Here is a 23489-nt window from a genome sequence, read left to right as displayed (position 1 = left end):
TTACCTAGTTTCCTGGGGGTACAAAAGCCAATAAAAGAAACAAACACAAAAACCAAAAAACAAACTACATCCTCACCCCCACCCCTCCATGAAGCAAACTAAACCAGGACAAAAGGGAAAGGACTGATGAATGCATGAAGATTTACAAGAAATTTACAGTCCCTTTATTTTTAACTAGTAGCGATAAGTGCAGCTTTTATGTTGCAAATAAGCAATAGGATAATGCAATGATGATGATTCCGCAAGGGCATCGATTGTATCCTGACAAGTGACTTCTCAACTCTTCCATATAATTAAGATGTTCAAACTCACTCCTCTGGCAAAGCAAAACCAAACCAGACCATAGTTATGTTTTCTTCAAGAGAAAACTGCAAATGTTTCAGCAGCAAACACGGGTTGTTATTTGGATGCTTAGAGCAGTATTTTATCTGCTGTAAATCCTGCAGCTCCCGAGACCTGAATCTGCCTGTGCCACGAGGAGCAGGAATGCACCAGAAGTGACACCTGCTGGACAAAGGGCTCTGCTTTAGTGGGAGGAGCGGCAGCTTCACTTCTTGTACAGTACGAGCTTCATGTTTCCTTCTTAGAAATAATATTTGTTAACTTCCTACATTGAGAAAACATGCCTGTGTGGCAAACACAGATGGATCTGACTGATAAGAAACCCAATGCCTGCACTGGCTCGAGGGTATGATTCTAATCACAGAAGGACACTGCCCCCAAAGGTTCCACCAAACTTACTTCTGCAGAAGGGGTGGGTGATAAAGTCCTTGGAGACTGCAAAGACAAAAAATAAGGTTATGAAATATCATTGCATATGCTGGGCCAGAAAATGGTAATCTAAACATTGCTGCAGGTACTCTGACATATGACAGTGTAAAGTGGCAATGCAGAAATTATTGAGACCATTCCAGCACTGGAACCTGCTTTTTCCACATGGCTCAGGGACTGGTCCATAAATCACTAACGTTTAAAGTTTCTGGGAGAATCTTTTTAAGTGTGATTAATTCAGTCAAGAACCATGCAAGATCATCTTAGCCATCTAATCACTGTGGTAATTAAAACATAGCTGTAAAGATCAAAATCAGAAAGAGTTATTAATTTAACAACCATGCCTGTCATGAAGAAATCTTTAAAATGGAAATCAAAAGTAAATAAACTTAACTCAGAGCTTTTGCATGGAAAATCAGAGTATCTTTCAGGATGAAGCATGTTTTCCCTCCAACACATACACTCTGGCAAAAATGTGCTTTTCCCCAAGGCCTTACATTTCATACCCATGCAAAGGAGCACGTAGTTGTCATCAACATTTCTTTGATGTGACCTCCTTTAAATCTCTGTGTTGCTCCACGGTTACGTAAGGAGAACAGACAGGAATTACAAGCATGTGTATTGAAAGAACTGCACAAAGGCCAGTGGGCAGAAATATGCACAATATTATGAAAAGTTTCTGTAACACATAAGGAAACTGAGGAAAGAAATGCCTTTAGAAGAAACATAAGATTATGCATATGTTGATGGCACAAACAAGAATAAAAGCTATGTGTAATTACCAGTTATGTGCTCTTCAACCACCAGGAAATTTGAAGCTGGGAGATCAAGATTTAATTATTTCCTTTGTGCACAAAACTTCAATATTATTTGTCATAGTAAACTGGGCAAGAGATTATGCTTTTAAATAAGACCACAATTATAGAATGTTATAGCTATTAAGATAATATCTCAGAAGCAAAACTGCTGATTCTGGTCCAACTGCTACACTAATGTACAACAGCAGTAGTGTAAAATGTATGCAGTTTCTGGTAATAAATATCCAGCTGGTAAATATCCATAAATTTTGGACTGAGAGACCATTCACTCTCATGGAGCTGGTGACACTGGGAATGCTAAGTATCCAAACAAAGGAACAACATTTTTTACTGGATAGAGAACAACTCCTTTTCAGCAAATTTCCATAAAGCTGTTTAAAACTGCTTTTGCTACTTTCCATCAAAGTCTTGAAAATATTTTATATTCCTATTTTCCTAATTCCTATCATCTAACACCAGCAGCTGTAAAAACTTTGCTCCACCTTCCTCCTTGCTTTGGAACAACATTCTCTACAAAAACTGAGAGCTAACCTAAAACTTTCAATATGAATGAAAAAAGCACAACTTGTGAGGTGCATTCTCACATTTTTCTCCTAGCAATTAATGTGTTACTCTAAATGAATGAATTTCTATCATCTGCTGGGGTTACCTGGATTCTGAGGTAATGGCTACAGTAAAAGGTAGTCACAGGAATCTAAGACTGGGAAGGCAGCCCAGAAAGTAGCATGCTGAATCCAGGTATTTTTCCTTCCATGTATTTTTACTCCATCACTAGCTGACGTGGCTTTTTGGGAAATGGAAGCTCACTCTGCAGCCAATTTAGTGTTTCATCATGCACAGGTGAACTGTCAGATCTCAAATTCGAAGGCTGCCAAGGAATGTTTGCTTTTCCAGGTCTTTCAAAACCTGGTCTATCACAGAAGGCCACTCTATGATTAGTTTCAAACACTGGGCAGGTGAGTGAGAAAAGCAGCTCAATCCCAGAACAGCAGGCCAGTGGAAATACAGTGAGGGCTCCAGAAGGGGAAGCGGAAAGGGAAAGGGAAGAGGCAGAGGGCTTCTTCTGACCAAACTTACATAAAAATTTCTACTGCAAAAGTCTCAATTCTCTATTCCTTTATGATCTGAGAGTCTCCTCTAATACCTGAAGCCACATAGGTCATTTTTTCATCTAGGAAATTTCTGCTAACTTTTACAGGTATCATTCTGGATGCCACACTAATCTATTTTAGCTGTCTTTTACCTGAACTACCAGGTGGGATCCCTGCTCCATTTGGAAGCTTCTATCATGTTAGAAAAAAATCCTTTTTTCATTTTATGTCTGCTTGTTTAGTGAAAGGCGTTTCAGAGCATTTAGTGCTTTCAACAAACACAATGCTTGAAATAAAGGAGATAAAGTGATGCTTCTCAATATATACCCAAAAAAAGCAGGAGCTGAGAACAGACAGCCTCGGTGTTCACCAGGCTGCTGCTTGCAAGGCAGAAGTGACAGATCCTGAAGAACCTGAATACCTGGCAGTTTCTGGTAACTTTAACGAATTAATTTAATTAAACAATTAATTTCCGATCTGGTTTGTGTTTCCGAGGGCGATGACAGGCGGAGCAAGCCCGCACTCTCCACCAGAGGGCGCCGGGACAGCGCGGGATGAGGGAGTGAGGGAGGCCTGGAGGCTGGGAACCGGCCCTGCCCTGCCCGGCCCGGCCCGGCCCTACCCGGCCCTGCCCGGCCATGCCCTGCCCTGCTCTACCCTGCCCTGCTCTACCCTGCCCTGCTCTACCCTGCCCTCCCCAGCCCTGCCCTGCCCGGCCCGGCCCTGCCCTGCTCTACCCTGCTCGGCCCGGCCCTGCCCTGCCTTGCCCTGCCCGGCCCTGCCCTGAGTGCAACCCCAGCCGGCTCTGCTCACTGCCACACTGTTTTCTCGCTTTCTGTGCCCAAAAATCTGTCGTTTTCTGACAGCCTATTCCCTAGAATTACAGTTTGTGTCCATCTCTGTGCATCTTCCTTTGTACACCCAAAAATCCTTCTTTGCTGAGACTGATTTTTTTTTTTTTCTTTTTAAATCATGGTGAGGTGTCACAGACATATTTTCTGAAAAATCCTTTGCTAGGATTTTTCTCCTGAGAAGCTGAGAGGCCTCAGAAATGAAATGTAAATAATTATCTGCTGCTGTGGAACGTGGCAGGTGCATCTTTGATTGGTCTCATGTGGATTGTTTTTAATTAATGGCCAAGCACAGGTCCAACTGTGGCGGGACTCTGGTCAGTCACAAGATTTTATTATCATTCCTTTCTAGTTTTCTGATGTCTCCTTTCTCTTTCTTTAGTATAGTTCTAATATATAATTTTCTTTTCATATAATGTATATAATAAAATAATAAATCAGCCTCCTGAAACATAGAGTCAAGATTCTCATTTCTTCTCTCATCCTGGGGACCCTCAAACACCACAACAGTGAGGGGCATTTCTCGTTCTTCATGCATAAACTGAGGGTCCCCTTTTATTTAACACCACCACATACACACCCTTTGCAAAGAGAATGCAGGATAAATCACTGCACAACTGAACATGTCACCTTCTTTGCTTTTTAAAGATGATGGGGACTGATGTATATGTTGTACCAAGACTGCTGTCACTCAATTACCACAACACAAACACAGGGTAAGGGATCACTCCACGCCAATGGGCTTGTGTTCTCATTAGGGCAAGGGAAGGGATGAGAAACAGATACAAAGAGGTGAGGTAACTTGCCCAAGGTGACAGAAGTCAGCAGCAGCATTGGGTGAAAACCCAAGATCTTCTTAAAAGAAGGTGAGAGCCCCTTCTGTTTCCAGAACAAATTTCTGTACTCAGTAGAAATTCACTGAATTTAATGCTGGTGAAAATATGGTATAAGAAAACCCCAAAGACTTCTGTTTATTCCCAGAACAAGCATAAAAGCAGACAACTTACACCATACTGCTTTATCAGCTTCCAACATACTGCTTTGTCAGTAAGAAGCTCCCCTTTAAGGATTAACATGTAGTTCACCTTCTCTGTGAGATTAGTTCCCCCTGTGTGACTAACAAGAGACATGTGTTTGTAGCAGGTTTTGTGGAACGGGTCAGGCCTGTTGGAACTGGACAGAGGTCACCAATGCTTCTCAAAGTGGTTTTGAACCAGATGCCAGCTGGATTCACTACCAATATAAATTGGAGGGGAGAAATTCTGTAATGTTCTGACCTGTTAATCTCTTATTTTATTCCTGAGCTGAATTTCCAATTCATGATTTAAAAAACTATCTCTATAAAACTTTAATAACAAAGTAGAAAAACTGATGTAGTTCTGACCTGCTGGTGGGCAGAACACTGATAAGGAAACAGATTATTAGTCACACTGAGCTGGCGATCTGCAGACCACTGGTGCCTGAATGATTTACTGAAATTCTTTCTTCAACTTATCTTCATACTCAATTCAGTTACAGTCAGGTCACTGAGATTGCAGCAGTAAATCCCTTTTCACGTCCATTTAGATTTGCATTCAGGAAGTCTGATTCACAGACAGATGGTATTACACAACAAAGCCTGCTCCACAGACTGCACTGGAATCATGTTAATAGTAATTGCAGCCATGAAAATTCACCTGAGAAAACTGGGGACCACCAATCTGAAAGACACCTTAACACACAAGTTTAGAAGAATAAATGACAGCGTTTTCTTATTGCTGCATGATAGAAGAACCCTTACTAAATGACAGCAGGTTAAAATGTGAGGCAGGTATTTGTGTAACACAAACTGCTTTCCCAGGTGGAAGAGAACTTCATACTGACACAATTTTATCCAGTATGTCTGGCAAAGTGCTCTGGTGATTTATATTTCTGTGAGATAAGTATCCTGCTGCTCCTACTCCATGGAATATCACGGTATTCCTCCTATCCTCCTGTGAATATTGGTGCTCCACAGAACAACAGCACATTGGCTTCTGCCCCACGTGCCTTGCCATTCCCAAAGATTAGATATCCATGGGAGCTATGAGGAGGCAGAACAGCACACTGGCTTTTGCCCCACGTGCCTTGCCATTCCCAAAGATTCGTTATCCATGGGAGTCATGAGGAGGCACACAGGGACAGCCTGCAGAGCTGCCCCCTGTGCTGATGTAGGTGTCTGACCCTGCAGCCCCACACATGAGGCAGCACCCCATACCCCAGATGAGACAGACACAAAGCAGTGTGAGCAGCAGCAGCAGCCACCTCCAGCAGTGCCCATGGGAAGCAAAGCAGGCTCTGGATGCAGTGCACAGCAGAATGAGGTGCTGGTAATGGGTCATTACCTCTCCAAGACTCTGTCTCTCCTGTCTGTCCTCGTAGGCGGAGGTGTAGAATGGCTCATAAGTAATTAGGTCTGGACGTTCAATGTCATAAATGGCCTTGACTTTGGGAATGGCTGCTAAATCCTTGTAATCAAGGATTTCATTGTCTACTTTTGCCTAAAGGTCAAAGACAGAAGATAAATTAACTTACACAAATGCACTGGCAATTTCTGTTTTACACAATTCATGATTTTGTGTATTTCTTGTCACACTGTTGCTATGGAAACCCCTTTTTGGCACCCTACGTCTGGAGTGAATGCTTCTTGTTCTTCTCCAGCGGGCCTCCTCTGCAGCAGCTCACAGTGTTTTCTCTCCTCTTAGGGAAGAAAGAACATGGCATATATAGATCTAGTTACAAAAGTTTTTTTATCCCCAGTAGTGAGCTGGAAACTTCAGCTCTGCCAATGACTCATTTTGTGGCCTCAGGCAAGTATTTTCACCTTTCTGCTCTTGTTTTCCCATATGCAAAATGGGTGATAACATCAATTTAGTTTGCAGATTACAGAGATTACAAAAGGATTTCATGCTGAAGACCACAGACAGATACTCAATTTATAACTGTGCACACAAGAGGAAACAGAACTTATTAGAAGGAAATAAAAAGACAAGGAGGACTGTCAGGACTGGGTATCCAAACCACCAGATAAAATAATTACATAGCATTCATCACTCATCCTATGCCCAAGCTTCTGACTAAACCAACTACCAACTACATAGTGCAAGCATGGACTATTTTTTTGTCCACTAAGATTGCAAGGAGATCTTGACTAGTTAAAAAAGTAGAAGTAGGAAATAAATTCCCAAGTCAGCTGCACCCATTGGAGGGAGACAGAAAGAGGCCTTACATTTCGTTTAGATAACTAATATTTTTCTTTACTTACAGAAAGACTTTAAATAAATCCTCATACATGTTTATTTACCTTACAGAAATACATTTATGACTAAAACTGAAAGAGGATATTCAAATTGTTTTTCAACACTTCTAAAAGATACTTTATTCACAGCAGACTGCATAAGGAAACTCACATTGACTTCTGCTCTTTCTCAGTCCTAGCACCTAGTAATTTCAGATTAATATGCATTTCACAAGCTCTTTAACAACCACTGGTCTTGGCAGTTCTTAAGAAATGCCTTAAACTAGAAACAAAACCTTTCTTGCTAGAGAAGCAAGGTTTGAAATATTTGGGACATTCACTCTCTACAAACAGAGTCAAACCTGTTTAGCTTTTAATTACCAGATATTAAAAATTACCTTAAACGATTTTAATCCTTAAAATATTTAGGTATATCAATATATGTTATTTCTGTAATACTTTTACCAGTTTGTTAATGAGGTGCAAATATGTGTGGATACTCTTAATCCAATATAAATTATTACAGATATTTTTGTAGACCTTGATCTAGGCTGCCATGTTGCTCCACAGACAGTGATTTTGGGCAACAATTTATTTTCATAAGCAACAGATTATGAAGTTGATATTACCCACATAATGGCAGTTCTCCAGGACATGCTTTGTCTTTTGATATATGCAGTGTAAACACTTTTCATATATCAGCTTATTTTTGTGGTTGTTGAAATGCATAGAACTAGAGTTTAACTCAGGACGTGAGATTTTTAATTTTGGACCTTTTTTCCTGCATTATTATAAATGTTGCTGCCTAATTTCTGAGTTTTACCCTACATTTTCATCTTTATAATCTCAAGGTAATTGATAAAACAGTGATTTAGCATTATGCTTAGTAACATTTTTTTTCCTAAATTAAAACCACCTTTCCTTTCACAACTGAAAAATCTGATTTCTGACCTGGAAGGTGTTGGATCAGATTGGTTTCTTTCAGTGTAGCTGACCCTGCTCCCCACATTTCCCGAGTGCAAGAGCAGACCTCTCAAAAATTGTGTATCAAAGTGCACAGATCTCCTCACAAAATCCTTACAAAGCCAAATGATCCCTCTGCCCTCTATCCCTCTTCACAACACGAAGTGACATCCAAAGATTTACTGTACCTTTCCAAGAGAAATGTGACCTGGAAAAGGCCTACCCTGCTCTTGAAACCCTGCAGCTATAAAGGCTACATGGTGAAGGTTTTTAACAATTTAAGCACTAAAATAAAGCATCAATATAAAAGTGATTTATTTCAGCATGAATAGCTCATGTGCAAGCAAAGGCTCAGCAGCTTATTCATCAGCAGGAATACTTACATAGATAGTGTGGCCTGGAGAGCCAGGTATACTGGAACCTGGTCTGGAATAAATGCTTTCTGATGATGTTCTTGTAGGCTGAAAAACAAAAGGGAACTTTTGAGAGCAATCTGAAGCCAATAATGTTGGCAACTTTAAGTGAAGAAATCTGCATATATCTTGGAAATAACTGAATTTAAGAAAAAATGTCAACACAAATGCAAGCATTCTGGCAAATTCCACAATCTTGTGAGGCAAGTGGGGTTTGGTTTTAATTTTTTTGGGTAGGGGAAGGAGTGGTGTGAGAGGGGAAGAGGTTTTCTAAATCATACAGTGTAAAAGACTAGACTGACAACAATAATGAACAAAATCAAAAAACACCTGCAGAGACACTGTAGGAGCCATACAAAGAACCATCCAGGACAGTCCTGCTGGTCATTTTAGCAACAGGTTAGTTCACAAACCACTGTAGGGATCAGCAGTCCAGCAGACAAAACTGTTGTGAGGGGCACAGCACATGTGTAATCTCCTTCCAGCTGTTCAATCCCTGGACTTCCATTAGGAATGACATCAGCAGAACTGAATTCAGCCTTCCTAAGTAAAAGGACCTGAAATCCTTGGCTTGGAGCTGTTCCCTACATCTGCAGCACAACCAAGCTGCAGCAGGGAAGTCAAATGTTGGTTGCAGTGTCATGATTCCCCATACTGCAAAAGTCATGTTTAATGACAATGTCCTGAAAACTGAAACTCATGAGAACACTCTCATCCCTACAGAGCCAGTGCTGCTATATTTAGTAGATTTTCCAACAATTTTTCAGGACTAAACAGACACTGATGCCCTGGGGGAAGTTCTGTGAGAGGAGAGGAAACAACTGATGACCTGTGGGGATCCTGAAAACCTGATGCATTTGCAAAGTATTCTATTTGATCAAAAGTCTCCCTGGTTACTGTGATGATTATTGCTAAACTTGGCACACAGCACATACACAAAGGTAGTCAAGTCAACAACATCCCAACTGCAACCGAGAAACCATCAACAATTTTTTGCTCCCTAACTGACTGCAAAGAACCAAATCCCATCAAAAAACTTTGTGTCAGCACAAGACTCTGATGACACCAGTGCAGTGGGATACCTTAAAGTCACTTTAAATTAAATCCTGGAAAACAGTCCTTATCTCATCAGCTTGTGACATTACGCCCCCTGGACTAAGGGACCTTCAGGCACAACTGAAGAGAAACAAGGCTTGACAGCCTGGCTCGTTGTTTCATAGGAAATATTGGATGAACACAAAAAGGCTACTGGACCTATCTTACTTCTCAGCATACATTTCCTGAAGGAGCCTTCAACTGACCCCAGAGACTTTCTACTTTTAATTTCAAAGCGAGAGAAGCTATTGGAACCATCTGTATATAAAGTGCTGAAGACTGGTCATGGATTATACAGCAGGCTTTCTCTGACTTCACTTCTGAAAATTAAGTCACCACATTCTGGGAGAGTTAGAGAAACAAAAGTCTTTGAATATGTTCCACAAAAAAATGTAAGATTCAGATCAAACAGAGAGCAGATGTAGCTGTGGACTGACAAAGTCCTCTCCAGAGCATGTTTGAGAACACTTTCTCAGCTGGACCTTTACACGTTTCTTTTCTTTTCTCTCTGAGGCTGCAAATTCCTACATCTCAAAAGGGAACAGAATTTTCTCATCTGCCCTTAAGCTCCTCTCAAAGCAATAAACCCAACAACAAGCACTTGTTTCATGGAAATGTTACAAGAATTGAGCTGGAAAATCTGGCTGCTGTTGAGAAACACTTTATTCCCCCTTCCATTCTTCCATTTCACTCTGTTTGAGTGGAACACATGTAACATGTTGAGCTGCTGCAGTTACTATGGAAAACAATTGTTTTCATTACAACACGGGGAACAGTATTAAGTACTTGAGGTACTTTTAGGGGTGTCTCTGTTACCTTTGGCTTTTGGCAGACATACTTTGAGAGTTTTGTCTGCTCAGTTTTCCCTGTTGTAGGAAAACAAGTGTTAGAGGCAGTTATGGCTTATTCCCATTTGGCAGGCCCTTTGGATCTTTTATAATCACCTCAAAAACAAGAAATTCTCAGTCCTCACTCCAGCTCCTTAGTTCCATCTCTTAGTATCACTGCTGAAAACCTTTTTGTTTAAGGAAAATTCACTTGCATTTATCACTTCAGTGAATTTACTTAATAAAGTTAGACATCTTAAGTAGATTCAGCTATATCCTGGTAATAATTTCTTAGGTGCTCTTAACCCTGGAGTTAAGAGGAATTGTCAGATGGACTGGCAAGTTGTAGCACCTGTTCTTCATTTCCTCACTGTGTTTCTGTTCCAAGTTCCTCTTCACCATCCCATTAACAAGGCCATGAGCCAGGAATGACACCCTTTAAACCAGTTTTCTATTTTCTGTGATTCTTTCTGTGTACATCAATTTTACCTTCCGCCTACTGCAAAGCTCCCCACTGCCTGGTCAGGACACCCTGCTGCCAGCCACGGCCTGAGCACACTCTGCTCCTGTCCTGAGGAGCTGAATCCAAGCAGACCTGCAACTCTGAGCTCCTCCAGCAGCTCCCAGTCCTGTTCCTGGCTTATTTCTAAACATACCCTTGAAGACAGTGCATGAAAAAGGACTCGTACATCTACTCTCACCCTTTCTGCCTCACTCTGCCCTATTTCTTATTTTGAGTTACACAGGCTGTTTCCATCACAGATGGCTCTTTCCTACCCTGCTTCTTCCCATATGGTCTGGAATCCTTCACAGCTTTGCACTTTTCCCTAAAGACAATTGCACTGCACTTAAAAACATTTATGCTGCTTGCTTTAACAAACATACACCAAAGATTCCTTGATATAAGCTGTTCCTCTGGCACACTTTTAGTTGCTATGGTTGGCTCCTCTCCTATGAGGCCCATAAAAGCTCCTGTTGGAAAATCTGTGACCTGGTGTGGCTTTTATTAGACTGAATGTTACACTTTGATCCCTGACCCTGTGTAACACCATTGTGACTCTGTGTGTTACACAGGTGGCAAGAGACACTCTGGAGGTCAAGTTCTCTATTGATGTAACTGCACTGGGGTGTAAATTCCATCCTGGAGGGGAGCTCCAGGATGATCTGAGCAGAGCTAAAATAGGAATAGAGCTGGCCCTGATGTAACCTTTAACAATGGAGATCTGGAGATAACACGAGTGCATCTCTTTCATACATTATTGAAAGAAAAAGGTGAAGAAAAAGGACACAATCTTTAATATGGATGCAATAATTTAGAAGTATTTACTTCCATCACAATAGCCCTGTGACACTTGGTCTACACTCCCAGCAACAAGACAAGTTAAGCTGCCTTACTTCTTCTACAAAGAGATAGGAAACATTTTTTATATGATTGTTCTTTTCCTTGAAGGATTCAAATACAGCCTTTTATAAAGCCACCTTTGTGTAGAGAAATTTAAGGGAAATTTCTATGAAGAGCTAATCTTCTTTTTCTTTTCTGGTGGTACATGGCTTCTCCACATTTTCTGAGAGTTCAAGAGTCATCTTTTTTTCCTTTCCTCTTCCACACAAATGGATGTAACAGTAGTAAATATACCAATACAGGATGTCTGTACCAAATACAGAAATTCTATGAAGTATATGAAAAAGAAATTTTAAAAATTAAGTCAAGAAAAATTCATGCATGTCATTAAAGGAGCCAAAAGAAAAAACAGATCACAAAGCATCTAAAGTATTTGCAAGATTTCTCAGTATTTCCCACTTTATCACAAACTTCTAATTTTTATGTTTTTGTTCTTCATTCCATGCATTTACCTTCAACACAAAAGTTCTTTACCAGTTTCATTTGCAGATTGATGGAGAGAATACCAACTGCCATGCTCATCCTCTAAGGTTCATCGTGAGTTGAGTGCTCAATTATCAGATCACCCATGCAGATGCCCCAAACTGATTAACTTGATATTTCACTATTAGACTACAAAGCTTAAGATGTTCATCTGCATTTACCCCTGTTTTTTATGTCATCATGCACAGTACATCATCTAAATAAATAACTTCTTAAAAAAAAAAGTCCCCACTAGAGCCATTCACATCATCCAGGTGCTGCTACAATGTGGTGGCTCTGGCATTCTCAAGTACAGATGTTCAGCATCATGCTCTGTAAAGACTTACAGGTGCAGGCAACCAGATCAAAACTGATCCCAAGAACATCTGGCCAAATGGATGCACTATGCTTTTACAAAGGCATCGTCACCATTTACAGTACCTGCCTTAATTTTTTGATAGAGTTCATTATGCAAGGCGGTGATAATAGCTGCAGAAGAATGAATATGTTTTCACTTAATAACATTTAACATTATAGCTTAAGCAAATTCTCTAAACCTCAGAAGCTACTTTAAGTGAAGCATATTTTAAATAAATAGAAGATTAGGATGGAATTTCTTGTCCTGAGTAGACTTAGCAACAGCAAGGGATTTGACTTTCTCAGTACAACACTTTTTACACTGACTACCTGCTCTATCGATTTCAAGACTTTACAGTTGATTAGGATTTGGAACCAGGGCTCATAAAATATGGATTTCCTATGGATTTCTGTAATTTTCAATGGCTGTGCAAGACCAACAAAGTCCCTCAATGACAGCATTCTTTGTGCCTCTCTGCCGGTTTAAGTGTACCCTTCTCTGTACAAGACTGTTTCCTTGAAATTCATGCATTCCTTATTTCTCTACACTAAATATGCATCAAGACAAAACTAGTGAACAGGTTTAGTTCAGACTCACAGAGACACAGATATTAATAGGTTATGACTAATTTTTCTTTCCTTTCTGGACATAAAGGCCAGAAGGGAGAATGAATTTTCAGCATGTAATCACTGAAGGTATGTTGGTACCAAACAAACTTCTACGATACTATTCATGCAAACTCAGCCTTCATCAAGAGTAAGTTAAGTTGGAAGAACAAGAAAATAAAGTGGGAAGTCCAGAACATACTGAATTCAACACAAGCTTTCAGAGAATTCAGTGGATTTCACCCTACCATTTTCTAACTATAATTTTCACGTAGATTCAAGCCTTTGGCCCACTTTTATAGCAACAACAGTGACAGTACCTTTGTACTTTGTCTACTCTGTAGAAAAAGACTTGAAACCAAAATCTGCCTTGTAAATCACCATGTAAATCTAAACAGCATTTATTAGTGACCAAATTTACACAAGAGGATATTCATCTGACCCTAAGTTATTTGTATCCTACACAGTCTACAAAGCAAGAAGGAGAACACACCTTTATTTTAACATGGGCTGCTCCTATTTTGCCTTTCATATTTTTCTAATACATTGAATAGGATTTGGGTTTTTAATCCTGAGGCTCCTGGATTTAACACCAGAAACTCAGAGTTGTGTGCGCTAAGCCAAATGCAAGAAGTCACTACACTGGCCTAAAAGATGAGTGAAATGGTCCCACAGTTTTCTGTTCTCAGACTCCAAAATTTTATTCCATAAAGCCTAGGACTGAAGAGACACTGCTCTCCTTAGGAGCACTGATAACACATCTTTATGCTGCATTTTCTTGATACACAGATCTGTAGCTAACAGAGAGAGAGGTGTTCAATAGTAGTTAGGTAACTAAACCACGATGCAGGACAAAGGGCTTGCATTAATCCCCACTGAATCACAGAACTGAATTCCACTGTCCAACTACATCTACTCTGCCATGAGAGATGTGAGGGGTGCACAAACCAACACCAAGGAAATCCAGGGGCATGGACTCTGCCTGCTGCCAGCCTGCACCAGTGCGCTCTGACTCCATCACCAGCTGAAAACCACCTCAGGTGCACCTGCACCAGCACAGCCACACAGCCCACAGCTGACACAACCAACAAATAAACACTGCTCTGAGGGAGAAGAAATGGAGTTGGGTTGTGTTTGTAGGTGCAAAGCAAACTCAGTAAAATCTGAAAGTGGACAGCTACTCCAGAGTCAGGAGCACAGAAAGGACCTTGCAACTCAGATGTGAACATGCACCAGACTAGAGAGGCAAATGCTCTCAGGCAGCACACAGAATATATCCAAACCTGGGGTTTTATTAGCATTTTCTCAACTAAAGTATTCATGGGTTGGTCAATATATATAAAAAAAAGGAAGCAACCTAACTGATGGATTTTTTCCCCCTAAAAACATAAGTCATTGTTCATGGAAAACTATTTCTTTTTAACCATCACTTTAAAGTCAGATATTTTTCACCATTTTCATTTGCTTCATATGTACACTTAATTTTTTGTTTCAGAAGGAAAACTCTCTGAAATACTGGAAGACCAATACTACAGACCCCAAAAGCTCATCTGAATCTAAAATAAAAAAGTTAATTGTAAGCATTTCATTAAACAAAATAAAAAAATGTGAGAATTAACAAGCAACACTGAAACAAGTGATGCAAAATGCAGCGTCAGTGCCCATGGTGGCAAGTGATAGCAGGAAAGCTGTGGCAGGAGTAGTAGCAAGCACAGCAAATGACAGTAATGAGGAATCTTCTCAGTAAAGAAGATCATTATCAACACTATGAAAACACAACAGCAAACCTCTGCAGAGCGTGGCCTGCGCAGAACCAGACTCTTTGGATAAAAGAACTCAGATGAGGAATGCTGTCATGGAACACAAAAGGGAAAAATGAGTGAAAAGGAAAGCAGTTTCCCCAGTTCAGTGGTTAAGCTCTTTTTTTCAATCAAGTTTTTACCATCTGCTTGTGTTATAGTTTCTGTTACTTACTGACCGGTGCAGAATCGTAACAGCCAGACAGTTGTAAATAAACACCAAACTATATATTTTTGTAACATGCATATGGTTGCTTTGTTTTCTGTTTCTTTTGTCTTTTCAAACTTCCACAAATATCCATGGGGAAAAGATCTAAAGCAACCATTGCTTTTCTGAACTCCCTCTCAGATCTTGACCAGCTCAAATGCTGATTAGTTTATATCACAATTCAGTCACTGAGAGAAAACAGAACTTGCTGAAAACTTCTGAAGTTACTTCAGTGATAAAAGGGTTTTTGTTTTGGTTTGTTCTACAGGGAAAGGAAACCCAGCGAGCAAATAGGCAACAGCACTGGCTTTTTGCAGAACCGCCAGAAAATCTAGGCCTGACTCTGAATAAAAAACTAAAATTCAATCAAAGTACATATCCCACTTTAGTGCTGACATGCTCAAATAGCAAATAGTATTCCCAGTTTTGTTTGTTTCTGTACCTACCTGTTTGCTACTGTCTTCATTTAGGTCAACAGGATGAAGCACATGTCAAAGCCATCAAAGTGAACTCCAGCTGATATTAAAATAAGGTTCTGACTTTGCACCAGAGCAGACAATCTACGATGTATCATAGAAGCTAAAAATGGCCCATCTCAGCCAGCTTCAGTATGGTGCATTCATCAATGCCTTTTAAGGACCTATTAAACCTATGAAGGTCTTCTCCAGGAGCCGGGTGCTGCAGGACAGCTCTGCTGTCACACTGCTCAGATGCTCCCTCAATCTGCCTTCTTCAGCTTCACATCCTCTTCCTCACTTAGGCAATGCCTTGCAGGTGAGTGATTCCATTTATTTCCCTCACTTCAATTAAAATTAGCTGAGGGGGGAGAATACTGACAAAAAGGGAAATACTTGAAGAGGACTACAGCCATTTCCATGGGGAATGGAAACAAGCAAACTGATTTATGAGGTCAGCTGGAGAAGGCTAATAAGGGCCACAGTGTAGTCAGGAGTGCTTTGATAAAACTCCTGGGTCCAAGTGAAAGGGAGGCATTGTACTGCAACCAAGTACTACAAGGCAAAAGCATTCTGACACTTAAGCATGGCCAAAATACTGTCTTACATTCAAACTGTTAAATGAGGAAGAAAATCCAGTCTGGCATCATTTTCCATTCTCTTACAAAATGTCAGGACAGGGCAATGTGTGAGTGCTGGATGGTACCTGCACTGAGGTTTGGCCATTCTAGACCACATGCCCATCTAGGGCCAGTTATGGTTTTGCCCACACTAACCCTGCTCAACAGCATTTTACCTGCACATTACCTATGAGCATAACAACTTCTCTGTGGGGGATGCTTTACAGACCAGTGTAGTGGAATAAATGCTAGAGGATGTGGCTTCCTGTGAATGAGACCCACACAGAATACAACCCACAGGATGCCACAGGTATCTCCATACCAGTATCTCTTAGTTTCCTTATCTGAAAGACAATTTATTCATATGCAGTCTCTAATATTCATATCCTGGAAAATGAGCGAAATTCTAGGGACCAACTGAGACATCAAAAAGAGAAAATTGTCCAGAGGATGAATCAGTGAATAAGGGGTCAGAATTGCCTGGTTCATACAAAAAGCCAGGCTCTAGCATGTATCAGAGTGCAGCATTATTGTCACTGAGGATTTGACCCAGAAAGTTTGTCTGTATATGCTGATGTAACTCCAAGGGTAACTGTGGCTCTTTTTGGCATTCAAATCAGGACCACTTTAGGTTGAGGCTCACTTGGATGGCAAAGAAACAAGAGTTCATCTTGTCTAAATGCTGCAAATAACCACGCAGAACAGGGGAGAACTATAGAGCAATTACACAGATGTGCAAAACCACTAAAATATATGATAGCATTTGCCCTGTTCATATCTTCTCCTTAGGAGTCTCTCTCACAACAATTGAGATATGAAATGAAGTTGTCTTAGATACTTGGCCACGTCTGTATGTCAGTAAACTTTAAGGCAGTGCACTGAGACAGGTATGTGAAGGTGGTAAGCCTAAAAATCAGAGCAATACCTCTGAAGTGCCTCCACTGTATATTCTGCCAGAGTTGTGACAGCTATGCGAAAAAAACATGGAAAAAGTCACTCTTTTAAAAACAACATTCAATTATTGTGTGTGCAAAAGGCATGGTGTGTCAGTGAGCCATGAATTCAGCTTACCCGGAGTTTCTCCTCAGACTTAGTGGTTTGCTTACAGTCGGGATGCCAGACAGTGGAACCTGAGGGAGGACAAACACAGCTTTATTCAGGGCAAAGCAGGTGACTTCTGCTCACTGCAAGCTAGTTATTACAGAGAATCTCTTCATTGCATCAGATGCTGAATCTGTATGAACTATGAGAGTAATTCATGTTAAAGTCTAGCTCATGGGAAATACAAGGGAAACAAAAAGTATTCAAATCCTTGGTGTACCTACAGCAGCTTTGTCCTGAGGCTGTCAAAGCACTTTACACACATTCTTAATTAAAACTCAAGCAGCCCCAAGCAGCAACAGTCAGCAAGCACCAGCTGGAGGAACTGAAAGAGAGAGGATTCCTCTGGCAGGCTGGAGGGTAAGAGCAAAGGAACTGGGCCACAGTTACCTGATCTGTTCTCCCCTTATGTACTGCCCTGCATTTAAAAAGGAATTACTGATTCTAAGTCCATTGAGAAATAGGTATCATACTTGATTACTGCAAAGTACTACTCAGACCACATCTTCCCTCATGCAAAATGCATAAGGAAAAGCAAAATTTAAAAATTGCCAGTGCAAGAACCAGGGCTGTGTGTGACCCAGTGGCAGTGGGTGAGAGCCCAGGACGACAGGTGGTGCACAGCTGCACATGAGAGCCTCTCCCTGGATCCCAGCACACCAAACCTGCCTTTGGCACACACAGCACTTCTACCCTGTGCCCTGGTGTGTGGCATTGGGGCTTCCACACAGCATATTCCAGCTATATATCCTACTAAAAAAGTCAAGTCCTCTGCTGTTTGTTTCCCAAAATATGAGATTCTTTCTTATGCTGTAAAGTAGGAATATCCTGCTGTCCTCAAGGACTGAGTGATGTCAGGGGCCAGAAGCATTTCCATCCAATTTCAGCTGTCCTCTGAAACAGAGTGTAAGCTGTGGTCACTGCTGGAAAGCTGCTGAAGGCATTGGCCAAGATAAAACAGAGAAGAGACTAACACTGATTTTTAACACTGACTGCAGCTGCGACCAAATTCATCCTTCATTCCAGTCAAAGCCAACCCAAAGCCCTGACTGTCTGCAGGGGGGAACATCACCTCTTGCCTCTGCCCACAGAGAAACCAAACAGAGCCAAGCCCAGGTCTCCTGCTGGTGACTATTAGCTCAAAAGCTGCCAGAGGAAACCCCACCCTCAGAGTACAGGAGAAGGATGTGTCAGGGCCCCTGGAGACTTTCTTCTAACATGGCTTGGTGCAGAAGTAAAGAGCAGCAGGGATCGTTTCACTGCCCAGCAGTGCACAGCACAGCCATCACCAGGAGAGGAGAGGAGAGAATGCTGTGACTCTGGAGCAAGGTCTGAGGTGTCTGGCTGTGAGTCTAAGCTGAGGAAGAAGAAACTGTGCCTTTGGCAGAGGGAAGCCATCAGACACCAGGGAGAAGTGCACCGAGAGCCTTCTCTGTAAACAAAAAGCAGCCTCAGAGCCAGGACCCTGCAGAGTCTGCAGGATCAGAGGGAGCTGTGCCCTGGCCAGCAGGAGGAGGAGAGTGCAGGTTACAAGGCTGTAAGTTCATGTTAAAAGAAGTGATCTGAGTAATACTCCTCTGAATATGACACCTATTGCTCAAGGATGAACTAAGACTCAGAAGATGTTAGTTCAAGTCTCAAATCCAGCTCTGAACTTCCTTCCTGTATGGCCCTGAGAAAAATGATCCCCATTCCTCTGTACCTCATGCTGGAATTTATAAAGTTAGAGGGTTTTTAGGAAATGGTTAAAAAAGAATAGGCTTCAAACTGAAGTTTTAATAGCATTGCAAATACAGTAAAAAAGTTTTCTAAACAGTAGAGCATACATAACAAATAACAATAAACTTCTGTAGAACTGGTTTATAGATAGCAATAAAAGTAAGCGCGAGCTCTTAACATAAATTCCCACATATTCCCCACACCTCACTGTCAGATTCATGGCAGGAGTTGATGATCTTAGGAGTCTTCCCAACCCTAACAATTCTGAGATTCTTCTCTGTTAAACTTACCCTAGCATCAATGAGAAAGCTGTCACTGCATTTTGGGCAGTATTTATCACAAACTGGGACAGTTTAGGGACACCCTGTGGGAATGCTGAAAGTGAACAAGAAATACAGGAACCTGGATGTCATTTTCATGGTGAAACCTAGCTAAGGGTTGTAGAGTTCCTTTCACAAAATGATAAAGAGATTTGAAAGATGTGACATTCAAAAACCCAAATCAGACAGAGTAGGATTAAAAAGTTAAATGTACACATTTTTTGTGATCTTGAACTCAGAGCCACCTGCATTTTGTAGATACTATTTATCCAAACTGTTTTGAAATACTTGCAAGGGTGCAAACTCCCAAGCTGCATCACTCCTCTCTTTTACTGCTGGAAACAGCAAACTGTGATTATTTCCATTCTTAACATTTGTTTGTTTGCTTACCTGGCAAACACCAACTAACATGCTCATTTATTTAGTTTTAAACTTTGCACATACCATTATTTCAACACCAGCATCTCTCTAAATACTGGGCAATTCTAGCTCAGCAACAGCCTTGTGGGGCAGCCCATAAAAGAATGTATTACTAGGAAGTCGATGGGAAAGAGAAAGTTTCTGGTGCTGCTTCATGTGTTGGAGCAGTGCCAAGCAGAGTGTTTCTGCCAGCATTATTCCAACAATCCTTAACATAGAAAGCCCCAAGACAGAGAGCTTGTTTGTCCATGTTCCCTTTTTGCCAGTTTCCCAACATTTCTAATACAAGTTCCTACCACAATCCTGCCAGGCCTCTCTATTATACAAAGCAATACCAAGACAGTGCTTTCCTATTCTAGGGAGAGAACAATTACAAGTGAGATGGGAGCCACCTATTTTTGTGTATTTTATCAACAACATGATTTTTGTTCTAGCTTTATTGTCGTGGTGTTGTATTTCTGTTTCAGAGAAATGCTTGGAATGCTGTTATTCTGCACCCTGGGGGCAGTGATTTGGATGGAGCCAGGATATGCATTTCAGCTGAGAGCTTTGCACAGGAAAGGCTTTTAGGTCCTCACACTTCCAAGCAGGCTGAATTCAGCAAGGAAAGCTTTGGCAGCACAGTCTGCAGCACACTCAGCAATTACAGCATTTAGCCAGAAAACATCCTGTGAACAATAAAGCAATGCACTTTGAGGTGCTCCTCCCCTGAGCACCAGGAACATTGATTCATAACCACAGAAAGAGAGGTGCACTGAGAAGAGAACAGCAGATCAAGCTGCTGCCAGGTTTCTCTCCTCTCCCCTTTCCTACCACCTGAACTTGTCCAGGACAAACTCCAGCCTAGTTTAATTTAAAGTGATACCTTCTGTCTTATTTTGATCTGTAGGATTTGCACCAAAACCTGCCCAATTAACCCAAAGTCCCACTCCCTGCTAGACTGCTGCAAATGGCACCAGCTGGAGATGGTTGTTATTAGTTAATGACAGCACAGGATGATCTGAAGCTCATTTTGAACTCTGCCTGTACTTTATCCCACCATCATGTGAGGAAACTAAGATGTGCCAGATGCTGTAAGTGCTGCTTTCAAGTTAGTTTTTCCAATTTGCCATCAGAAAGCAGCAGCTCCCACCCAGCCCTCTTGCAGCCTCTCCTTGCTCCTGCCAACAGAGCAGCTCCACCATTTCACATCCTGCTCTGGGCACAGCTGGAATAAGATGACTGAGGTATGAGGTCAGGGAGAGATGAGAGAGAAGGACTGCGAGGAAGGACAAACTACAAAATAAAACAAGTCAGCTTCAAAGGAATGCCTCAACAATATTATCCTATTTTGGAACTCCTCCAGTAAGAACTTCTCAGGATTTCAAGAAATGGCTGTGACAACACTTTCATATTTCTTTCACTATTCTTCTACTTTTCAAGTACATCAAGTTTCCTAACCTAAGTGCAATATATAAAATCCCAACATGTATCTGCCCTTTTCACTTTTATTTCTGGCTTACATAAATGGGTATTATACATCCTTCTACCAACAGTAATACTACAGCAAGCAATAAAAATAACTTTATAGTGAGTATACCACCCTCTCAGAGAGTAGGTGGGATTCAGAACAAGGATACCTTTCCATCAAAGAAAAGAAAATATTCTTTTTTATGTGAAATGATCACAAAGAAACCAAGCTTGGCAATAACGGGGAGTGCAAGACTCTTAACAATAAAGGAGAGATGAAAATAAACAGACAAGAAAGAGGTGGCTATAGAAAGATATAAAAATAAAGACCAGATAAAAGGGAAGTAGGCAAGGGTAGCAAATATAATTAAGAACTGGAGGAGAGACTCTGTCAATGTGCATGAGGAATGAGATCTACATGGTTCAAAGCAAATTCATTGCAGCTTCTGCAAGATTTTCCTTTGCCTTTTACAGTTTGGAGTGGAGTCCAGAACAGCACAGAAACTGATCAGCAGAAATCAGGGGAAATCCCTTCACTTTTTCTGGTATCTCACACACCATTCTGGGGTTAAACTATCCATGAGATGTCAAATTCAGAGGCCTAACAGATTTCATCTTTTAGCAAGCACAGGCTGCCTCAGCAAGGGTGCAGAGTCCCTGCAAAGCCACAGTTATGGCCACCTAATAGAGCAGAAGGGTATCAAGTGAAAAAATATGAGAACACTACTGAGGACAGGATGACTATAGTTCCCCTTGGACATACTACATGCGGATGGTTTATAAATTCCTGAGGTCTGTGACAGAAAAATCACAATATCTGATTTTCTTCTTTTGGAATGGAGACATCCTTACCTTGCAGATACATTTCTTCCCCTTCTGTGAACATTTGGTTGCATCTGCTGCATCGTGCACAGCTTGGATGATAATGCTTGTCACCTGCCTAAACAAAAACAAAAAGGGAACATGAGGGACAAATGCATTGCACTGCTTTCTGAGCACTCATCATTTTCTGGCTGACCATTGCCCTTTTTCTTCTAGTTCGCCTGTTTTGCTACAAGCCTGCCCTCATGATGTGACAATAGCACTGAGGATGTGAGCTGTGCCATGCTGCTTCAGCCCTGAGGTCTGCCCTGTCCTCAGCAGAGGCCAGCAGTGGCTGCTTGGGGAAAAGTCTGTAAGAGAAAAGGCAGCACAGAACAGCCCTTCCCCTTCACACCTTCCCATTAGAGCAATCAGTGTCCTCCTGGCTAGGAGCTACATCACAAGGTACGTGTTCTCCAGGATTTGACAAACATATTTTTAAATCACCTACCAGTCCAAGGCAATGAATGTCACACTGCAGTTCATTTGTGTGAACCTGCTGCCTCCTCATTTTGCCAATTAATGAGTTTTCAACCTGCCATTTCATTCCCTGGCCGCCTTCCCTACACTGCTGCCATGGGTAATAGTAAAAAAAACCTCTCTGGAGCCACTTCTGGGACCATTAATTTAATTCCCAGATCCCTGACTTCAGAAGTTGCACCAGCACAGACAGCCTGAGCTGAATTTGAACTCCTGCTGTAAAGGTCCTAAATACCCTAGATCCTGTTACCCAAATCCAAATCCACTGAGTCATTCAGTCTCTTAAACACATTGATACCATTAATAGGTAAAGCTGATCAGATTTCAGGCCTATAAGGACAGGAAAAATCAAGGCATAAATATTAATGCGATTTCTTCTCTTCAGGAGACCAAAGCAATCAATACATTAGCTTCCCCACATCATAAACTGAGCACAAAGTGTCCACATCAGGCTTTTAAATAGAAAAATTATTAATGATAGAAAATGACCCCTCATAGTGACAAGTAAAGAATTCTAAAAGTCTTTGAATTTGTATCTGGCTTTCCAAACAAATTAACCTCAAGTCCTTTTTCACAATTATTCCCCATCCACTGAGATGCTATAAGGACAAAATAACTGTTTACTCTATAGCTGACTTGTAAAATGCCATCAAAACCATCTCCTACCTCATTGTACTTAAGACCATTGCATTACTAAATTCAACCTTTCATTTTGTCTATTGAGAATAACAACATAGTTTTGCTTCACATATGACATTCATTACACAGGCTTTTTATTGAAACACACACATACATACACACACACACACAGACAGACATACATATATATATATATATATGTATATTAGATGATGAAGTACATGGATTAAAGTACCTGACAGCTACCAGAAAATCAGCTCTACCACCGAGCTCTTCTATAGCTAAAGTTGCACCATTCAATTTTAATAACTCCCATCCAGGAACTTCAGCAGTACAAGGCCAGAGAAGAGGACTCAGTGTGCTGTTAGTTTAGTTATACATTTCACTGTTCAGCTGCAAAAATCCTGCGCTTCTCTTAATCAGATCCTGCATTTACTGTTGATTCTTGCACTTTAGGGACAAAACCCACCAGAGTAATGGGATTTAGGTGTTCTTAGTAAAGCAGA

At 41.1% G+C, this 23489-nt stretch overlaps 1 protein-coding gene across 3 annotated transcripts in view; it reads right to left on the bottom strand.

Moving 5' to 3' along the window:
• The window catches only part of ABLIM1 (actin binding LIM protein 1), a 143235-nt gene that overhangs the window by 30307 nt on the left and 89439 nt on the right, over positions 1 to 23489 (bottom strand). For 2 of the 3 annotated variants that reach the window (XM_059476828.1, XM_059476829.1), the window contains exons 7-11: positions 21856 to 21943; positions 17066 to 17124; positions 8134 to 8211; positions 5895 to 6050; positions 742 to 777 (exon numbers count right to left, since the gene is read on the bottom strand). In XM_059476828.1, the coding sequence (XP_059332811.1) occupies positions 742 to 777; positions 5895 to 6050; positions 8134 to 8211; positions 17066 to 17124; positions 21856 to 21943 (417 nt within the window). Of the gene's footprint in view, positions 1 to 741; positions 778 to 5894; positions 6051 to 8133; positions 8212 to 14699; positions 14763 to 17065; positions 17125 to 21855; positions 21944 to 23489 lie in introns of all 3 variants that reach the window. The other variant, XM_059476830.1, reaches the window with a different exon arrangement.

This window comes from Ammospiza nelsoni, chromosome 8 (genome assembly GCF_027579445.1).
Source record: "Ammospiza nelsoni isolate bAmmNel1 chromosome 8, bAmmNel1.pri, whole genome shotgun sequence".
Classification (NCBI taxonomy): Eukaryota; Metazoa; Chordata; class Aves; order Passeriformes; family Passerellidae; genus Ammospiza; species Ammospiza nelsoni.
This window is presented reverse-complemented; position numbering and strand designations above follow the sequence as displayed.